This window comes from Oncorhynchus gorbuscha, unplaced genomic scaffold (genome assembly GCF_021184085.1).
Source record: "Oncorhynchus gorbuscha isolate QuinsamMale2020 ecotype Even-year unplaced genomic scaffold, OgorEven_v1.0 Un_scaffold_724, whole genome shotgun sequence".
Lineage (NCBI taxonomy): Eukaryota > Metazoa > Chordata > Actinopteri > Salmoniformes > Salmonidae > Oncorhynchus > Oncorhynchus gorbuscha.
The window spans coordinates 356,909-365,683 of record NW_025745780.1 but is presented as its reverse complement, the minus strand read 5'-3'; the positions used below and the strand labels follow the sequence as shown (position 1 = coordinate 365,683).

Sequence of the window (8,775 nt, the reverse complement as noted above, 5' to 3'; positions counted from 1 at the left end):
AAATGTAATGATACAGTCTATCACCACCTATCAATATACTGATAGTCTATCACCACCTATCAATATACTGATACAGTCTATCACCACCTATCAATATACTGATACAGTCTATCACCACTAACCACCTATCAATATACTGATACAGTCTATCACCACCTATCAATATACTGATACAGTCTATCACCACCTATCAATATACTGATACAGTCTATCACCACTAATCAATATACTGATAGTCTATCACCACCTATCAATATACTGATACAGTCTATCACCACCTATCAATATACTGATACAGTCTATCACCACTAACCACCTATCAATATACTGATACAGTCTATCACCACCTATCAATATACTGATACAGTCTATCACCACTAACCACCTATCAATATACTGATACAGTCTATCACCACCTATCAATATACTGATAGTCTATCACCACCTATCAATATACTGATACAGTCTATCACCACCTATCAATATACTGATAGTCTATCACCACTAACCACCCTGATGCCTGTTCCTGTCCTGTGATTGGTTACAGGAGAACACGACCAGTGACATCCTGTCCAACCTGACTCCAGGTGCCCAGTACAGAGTGGTGGTGTACCATACGAACGGTCCTCTCATCAGTCCTCCTTCCGAACCTGTTATCATAGTCATCGGTGAGTCTCTCAGACACTATACTACCTGGGCTGGTCTCTGACCTGTTATTATAGACCTGGTCTCAGACACTATACTACCTGGGCTGGTCTCTGACCTGTTATTATAGACATGGTCTCAGACACTATACTACCTGGGCTGGTCTCTGACCTGTTATTATAGACATGGTCTAGGACACTATACTACCTGGGCTGGTCTCTAACCTGTTATTATAGACATGGTCTAGGACACTATACTACCTGGGCTGGTCTCTAACCTGTTATTATAGACATGGTCTCAGACACTATACTACCTGGGCTGGTCTCTAACCTGTTATTATAGACATGGTCTCAGACACTATACTACCTGGGCTGGTCTCTAACCTGTTATTATAGACATGGTCTCAGACACTATACTACCTGGGCTGGTCTCTGACCTGTTATTATAGACCTGGTCTCAGACACTATACTACCTGGGCTGGTCTCTAACCTGTTATTATAGACATGGTCTCAGACACTATACTACCTGGGGTCTCTGTTATTATAGACCTGGTCTCAGACACTATACTAACTGGTCTGACCTATTATAGACATGGTCTAGGACACTATACTACCTGGGCTGGTCTCTAACCTGTTATTATAGACATGGTCTCAGACACTATACTACCTGGGCTGGTCTCTGACCTGTTATTATAGACCTGGTCTCAGACACTATACTACCTGGGCTGGTCTCTAACCTGTTATTATAGACATGGTCTCAGACACTATACTACCTGGGCTGGTCTCTAACCTGTTATTATAGACATGGTCTCAGACACTATACTACCTGGGCTGGTCTCTGACCTGTTATTATAGACCTGGTCTCAGACACTATACTACCTGGGCTGGTCTCTAACCTGTTATTATAGACATGGTCTCAGACACTATACTACCTGGGCTGGTCTCTAACCTGTTATTATAGACCTGGTCTCAGACACTATACTACCTGGGCTGGTCTCTGACCTGTTATTATAGACATGGTCTAGGACACTATACTACCTGGGCTGGTCTCTGACCTGTTATTATAGACATGGTCTCAGACACTATACTACCTGGGCTGGTCTCTGACCTGTTATTATAGACATGGTCTCAGACACTATACTACCTGGGCTGGTCTCTAACCTGTTATTATAGACATGGTCTAGGACACTATACTACCTGGGCTGGTCTCTGACCTGTTATTATAGACCTGGTCTAGGACACTATACTACCTGGGCTGGTCTCTGACCTGTTATTATAGACATGGTCTCAGACACTATACTACCTGGGCTGGTCTCTGACCTGTTATTATAGACATGGTCTCAGACACTATACTACCTGGGCTGGTCTCTAACCTGTTATTATAGACATGGTCTCAGACACTATACTACCTGGGCTGGTCTCTAACCTGTTATTATAGACATGGTCTAGGACACTATACTACCTGGGCTGGTCTCTGACCTGTTATTATAGACATGGTCTCAGACACTATACTACCTGGGCTGGTCTCTGACCTGTTATTATAGACATGGTCTCAGACACTATACTACCTGGGCTGGTCTCTGACCTGTTATTATAGACATGGTCTCAGACACTATACTACCTGGGCTGGTCTCTAACCTGTTATTATAGACATGGTCTCAGACACTATACTACCTGGGCTGGTCTCTGACCTGTTATTATAGACATGGTCTCAGACACTATACTACCTGGGCTGGTCTCTAACCTGTTATTATAGACATGGTCTCAGACACTATACTACCTGGGCTGGTCTCTGACCTGTTATTATAGACATGGTCTCTAACCTGTTATTATAGACATGGTCTCAGACACTATACTACCTGGGCTGGTCTCTGACCTGTTATTATAGACATGGTCTCAGACACTATACTACCTGGGCTGGTCTCTAACCTGTTATTATAGACATGGTCTCAGACACTATACTACCTGGGCTGGTCTCTAACCTGTTATTATAGACATGGTCTCAGACACTATACTACCTGGGCTGGTCTCTAACCTGTTATTATAGACATGGTCTCTAACCTGTTATTATAGACCTGGTCTCAGACACTATACTACCTGGGCTGGTCTCTGACCTGTTATTATAGACATGGTCTCAGACACTATACTACCTGGGCTGGTCTCTAACCTGTTATTATAGACATGGTCTCAGACACTATACTACCTGGGCTGGTCTCTAACCTGTTATTATAGACATGGTCTCAGACACTATACTACCTGGGCTGGTCTCTAACCTGTTATTATAGACATGGTCTCAGACACTATACTACCTGGGCTGGTCTCTAACCTGTTATTATAGACATGGTCTCAGACACTATACTACCTGGGCTGGTCTCTAACCTGTTATTATAGACATGGTCTCAGACACTATACTACCTGGGCTGGTCTCTAACCTGTTATTATAGACATGGTCTCAGACACTATACTACCTGGGTCTGTTTTTAGTCTCTACCTGTTATTATAGACATGGTCTCAGACACTATACTACCTGGGCTGGTCTCTGACCTGTTATTATAGACCTGGTCTCAGACACTATACTACCTGGGCTGGTCTCTAACCTGTTTTTATACTGGTACTGTAGACCAGGGCCCATAGGGGTAGTGCACTACTTTAGACCAGGCCCCATAGGGGTAGGGCACTACTTTAGACCAGGGCCCATCGGGGTAGGGCACTACTTTAGACCAGGGCCCATAGGGGTAGGGCACTACTTTAGACCAGGGCCCATAGGGGTAGTGCACTACTTTAGACCAGGGCCCATCGGGGTAGGGCACTACTTTAGACCAGGGCCCATAGGGGTAGGGCACTACTTTAGACCAGGGCCCATAGGGGTAGTGCACTACTTTAGACCAGGGCCCATAGGGGTAGTGCACTACTTTAGACCAGGGCCCATAGGGGTAGGGCACTACTTTAGACCAGGGCCCATAGGGGTAGGGCACTACTTTAGACCAGGGCCCATAGGGGTAGGGCACTACTTTAGACCAGGGCCCATAGGGGTAGTGCACTACTTTAGACCAGGGCCCATAGGGGTAGTGCACTACTTTAGACCAGGGCCCATAGGGGTAGGGCACTACTTTAGACCAGGGCCCATAGGGGTAGGGCACTACTTTAGACCAGGGCCCATAGGGGTAGGGCACTACTTTAGACCAGGGCCCATAGGGGTAGGGCACTACTTTAGACCAGGGCCCATTGGGGTAGGGCACTACTTTAGACCAGGGCCCATAGGGGTAGTGCACTACTTTAGACCAGGGCCCATCGGGGTAGGGCACTACTTTAGACCAGGGCCCATAGGGGTAGGGCACTACTTTAGACCAGGGCCCATAGGGGTAGACCAGGGCCCATGGGGTAGGGCACTACTTTAGACCAGGGCCCATAGGGGTAGTGCACTACTTTAGACCAGGGCCCATAGGGGTAGTGCACTACTTTAGACCAGGGCCCATAGGGGTAGTGCACTACTTTAGACCAGGACCCATAGGGGTAGTGCACTACTTTAGACCAAGGCCCATATTGGTAGTGCACTACTTTAGACCAGGGCCCATAGGGGTAGTGCACTACTTTAGACCAGGGCCCATAGGGAATAGTGTAATATTTGGAACATCGACCTTGTTAATCAAATCAGGGATTGGCTGAATCAGCTTGTTGCTTTGGTTTTGAATTGAATCAGCTGTTTGTAGCCTGATGTTGGTTCTGATTGGCTGCCTGGTTTCGTCTGTCTGTCTCCAGAGCCAACCGGAGTGCGGGAGCTGGTGGTGTATTCTCTGAGCCCGACTGCAGTCATCCTGTCGTGGCAGAGACCGTACCACGTGGCTTTCAGGAAGTACGTCCTGCAGACATTCTTCTTCAACCCTGTCACGCTGGCCTCCGAGTGGACCACGTACTACGAGATCGCTGCTACCGCCTCAGTCATCGCATCCGTGGTAACTAGTCCCGCCCTAACCCTGACCCAGCCAATCACCTATCTGCTTGTAGCAGGGTTGTAGCCAGACTGTTTTGTGGTGGTACTTTATGTTAAATGACGTGTGTCACTAGGCTCACCCCTCCTCTCGCTCTCTCTTCTCTCATCTCTCTCCCTCCCTACTCCAGAGAGAGACAGGTCTGTTGCTGGTCTGGTACTGTGGTTGTCCCCTGTTTTAACAGATCTCTCCCTCACTACTCCAGAGAGACACAGATCTGTTGCTGGTCTGGTACTGTGGTTGTCCCCTGTTTTAACAGATCTCTCCCTCACTACTCCAGAGAGACACAGATCTGTTGCTGGTCTGGTACTGTGGTTGTCCCCTGTTTTAACAGATCTCTCCCTCACTACTCCAGAGAGAGAGATCTGTTGCTGGTCTGGTACTGTGGTTGTCCCCTGTTTTAACAGATCTCTCCCTCACTACTCTAGAGAGACACAGATCTGTTGCTGGTCTGGTACTGTGGTTGTCCCCTGTTTTAACAGATCTCTCCCTCACTACTCCAGAGAGACACAGATCTGTTGCTGGTCTGGTACTGTGGTTGTCCCCTGTTTTAACAGATCTCTCCCTCACTACTCTAGAGAGACACAGATCTGTTGCTGGTCTGGTACTGTGGTTGTCCCCTGTTTTAACATCTCTCTCCCTCACTACTCCAGAGAGACACAGATCTGTTGCTGGTCTGGTACTGTGGTTGTCCCCTGTTTTAACAGATCTCTCCCTCACTACTCCAGAGAGACAGATCTGTTGCTGGTCTGGTACTGTGGTTGTCCCCTGTTTTAACAGATCTCTCCCTCACTACTCCAGAGAGACACAGATCTGTTGCTGGTCTGGTACTGTGGTTGTCCCCTGTTTTAACAGATCTCTCCCTCTCTCCTCTTCTCCCGCTCTCCTCCTCTTCATCTCTCCTCCTCTCCCTCCTCCAGAGAGTGACAGATCTGTTGCCGGCCTGGTACTACAACTTCCGTGTTACCATGGTGACGTGGGGCGATCCCCCTCTCAGCTGCTGTGACAGCTCTACTGTTAGCTTTGTTACAGGTAACACACACACACGCACGCACGCACACACACACACACACACACACACACACACACACACACACACACACACACACACACACACACACACACACACACACACACACACACACACACACACACACACACACACACACACACACACACACACACACACACACACACCCAATGGCACCACACACACACACACACACCACACACCACACACAAACCCACACCATGGCACCACACACCCCATAGCACTACACACCCCATAGCACCACACACACCATGGCACCACACACCCCATAGCACCACACACCCCATAGCACTACACACCCCATAGCACCACACACACCATGGCACCACACACACCATGGCACTACACACCCCATGGCACTACACACCCCATAGCACTACACACCCCATAGCACTACACACCCCATAGCACCACACACCCCATAGCACTACACACCCCATAGCACTACACACCCCATAGCACCACACACATCCTCATGTCCTCCTGCTCTGCCCCAGCTCCTGAAGCCCCCCACATCTCGTCAGTAGACTACAACCATGGGACTCTGTACGTCCGCTGGACCTACGGGGAGCTCTTCATAGACATGTCCCACAGCAGGATGCTACACTGGCAGGTCACAGCTCACGGCAAAAAGGGATACAAGAGGACTTACTCCACTGATGTGAGTCACTGACACCTCTACACCTCTATACCTCTATACCTCTATACCTCTATACCTCTATACCTCTACACCTCTACACCTCTACACCTCTATACCTCCACACCTCCACACCTCCACACCTCCATACCTCTACACCTCTATACCTCTATACCTCTACACACCTCTATACCTCTATACCTCTATACCTCTATACCTCTATACCTCTATACCTCTACACCTCCACACCTCTATACCTCTATACCTCTATACCTCTATACCTCTATACCTCTATACCTCTACACCTCTACACCTCTACACCTCTATACCTCTACACCTCCACACCTCTACACCTCTATACCTCTACACCTCTATACCTCTACCTCTATACCTCTATACCTCCACACCTCTACACACCTCTATACCTCTATACCTCTACACCTCTATACCTCTACACCTCTCCTACACCCCTATACCTCTATACCTCTACCTCTACACCTCTATACCTCTACACCTCTACACCTCTACACCTCTATACCTCTATACCTCTATACACACCTCTACACCTCCACACCTCTACACCTCTACACCTCTATACACCTCTATACCTCTATACCTCTATACCTCTATACCTCTACACCTCTACACCTCTATACCTCTACACCTCCACACTCCACACCTCCATACCTCTATACACCTCTATACCTCCACACCTCTACACCTCCCATACCTCTATACCTCTACACCTCTACACCTCTATACCTCCACCTCTATACCTCCCTCCACACCTCCACACCTCTATACCTCTACACTCTATACCTCTATACCTCTACACCTCCACACCTCCCTCTATACCTCTATACATACCTCCACACCTCTATACCTCTACACCTCTACACCTCTACACCTCCACACTCTATACCTCTACCTCTACACCTCCACACCTCTATACACACCTCCACCTCCATACCTCCACTATACCTCTATACCTCCACCTCTACACCTCCACCTCTACACCTCCACACCTCCACACCTCCACATACCTCTATACCTCTATACCTCTATACCTCCACACCTCCACACCTCCACATACCTCCACACCTCCACACCTCTACACCTCTATACCTCTATACCTCTATACCTCTATACCTCTATACCTCCACCTCTACACTCCCTCTACACCTCCACACCTCTACACCTCTACACCTCCACCTCTATACCTCTACACCTCCACCTCTACCTCCACACCTCCACACCTCTATACCTCTACACCTCCAGACCACACCTCCACCTCCACCTCTCCTCTACACCTCCACCTCTACCTCCACCTCCACACCTCCACTACCCTCTATACCTCTACACCTCCATACCTCCACACCTCCACACCTCCACACCTCCCTCTACACCTCTACACCTCTACCTCCACCTCTATACCTCCACACCTCCACACCTCTATACCACCTCCACCTCCCTCTACACCTCTCACCTCTACCTCTATACCTCTATACCTCCACCTCCACACCTCCACCTCTAGACCTCTCCTCCACACCTCTACACATACCTCCACATACCTCTATACCTCCACACCTCCACACCTCTACCTCCACACCTCCACACCTCCACACCTCCACACCTCCACACCTCTATACACACCTCCACACCTCCACACCTCCAGACCTCTACACCTCCACACCTCTATACCTCCACACCTCTACACCTCCACACCTCCCCACACACCTCCACACCTCCAGACCTCCCCACCTCCACACCTCCACACCTCCACACCTCCCCACCTCCCCACCTCCACACCTCCCCACCTCCAGACCTACAGACCTCCACACCTCCAGACCTCCACACCTTCCCACCTCCACATCTCCACACCTCCCCACCTCCAGACCTCCACACCTCCACACCTCCACATCTCCACACCTCCCCACCTCCACACCTCCAGACCTCCAGACCTCAACACCTCCAGACCTCCACACCTCCCCACCTCCAGACCTCCAGACCTCCACACCTCTACACCTCTACACCTCCACACCTCTCCACACCTCCACATCTCCCCACCTCCACACCTCCACACCTCCACACCTCTATACCTCCATACCTCCACACCACACCTCCACACCTCCCCACCTCCACACCTCCACATCTCCACACCTCCAGACCACACCTCCACACCTCCAGACCTCCAGACCATACCTCCAGACCTCCATACCTCCCCACCTCCAGACCTCCACACCTCCACACCTCTATACCTCCACACCTCCACACCTCCATACCTCCACACCTCCACACCTCCAGACCTCCACACCTCTATACCTCCACACCTCCACACCTCCAGACCTACACACCTCCAGACCACACCTCCAGACCTCCACACCTCCAGACCTCCCCACCTCCAGATCTCCACACCTCCATACCTCCACACCCCCAGACCTTCTTAATACATTT

General features: G+C 49.5%; 1 protein-coding gene across 1 annotated transcript in view; it reads left to right on the top strand.

Annotated features, from left to right (window-relative positions):
- Nucleotides 1-547: 547 nt before the first annotated feature.
- ptpro (protein tyrosine phosphatase receptor type O) overlaps nt 548-8,775 on the top strand; it is a gene marked incomplete at its 5' end in the record, with an annotated part of 54,398 nt that continues 46,170 nt past the window's right edge. Inside the window, 4 exon segments of the mRNA XM_046335369.1 lie at nt 548-668; nt 4,404-4,597; nt 5,554-5,665; nt 6,182-6,345. Of these exon segments, the coding sequence (XP_046191325.1) occupies nt 548-668; nt 4,404-4,597; nt 5,554-5,665; nt 6,182-6,345 (591 nt within the window).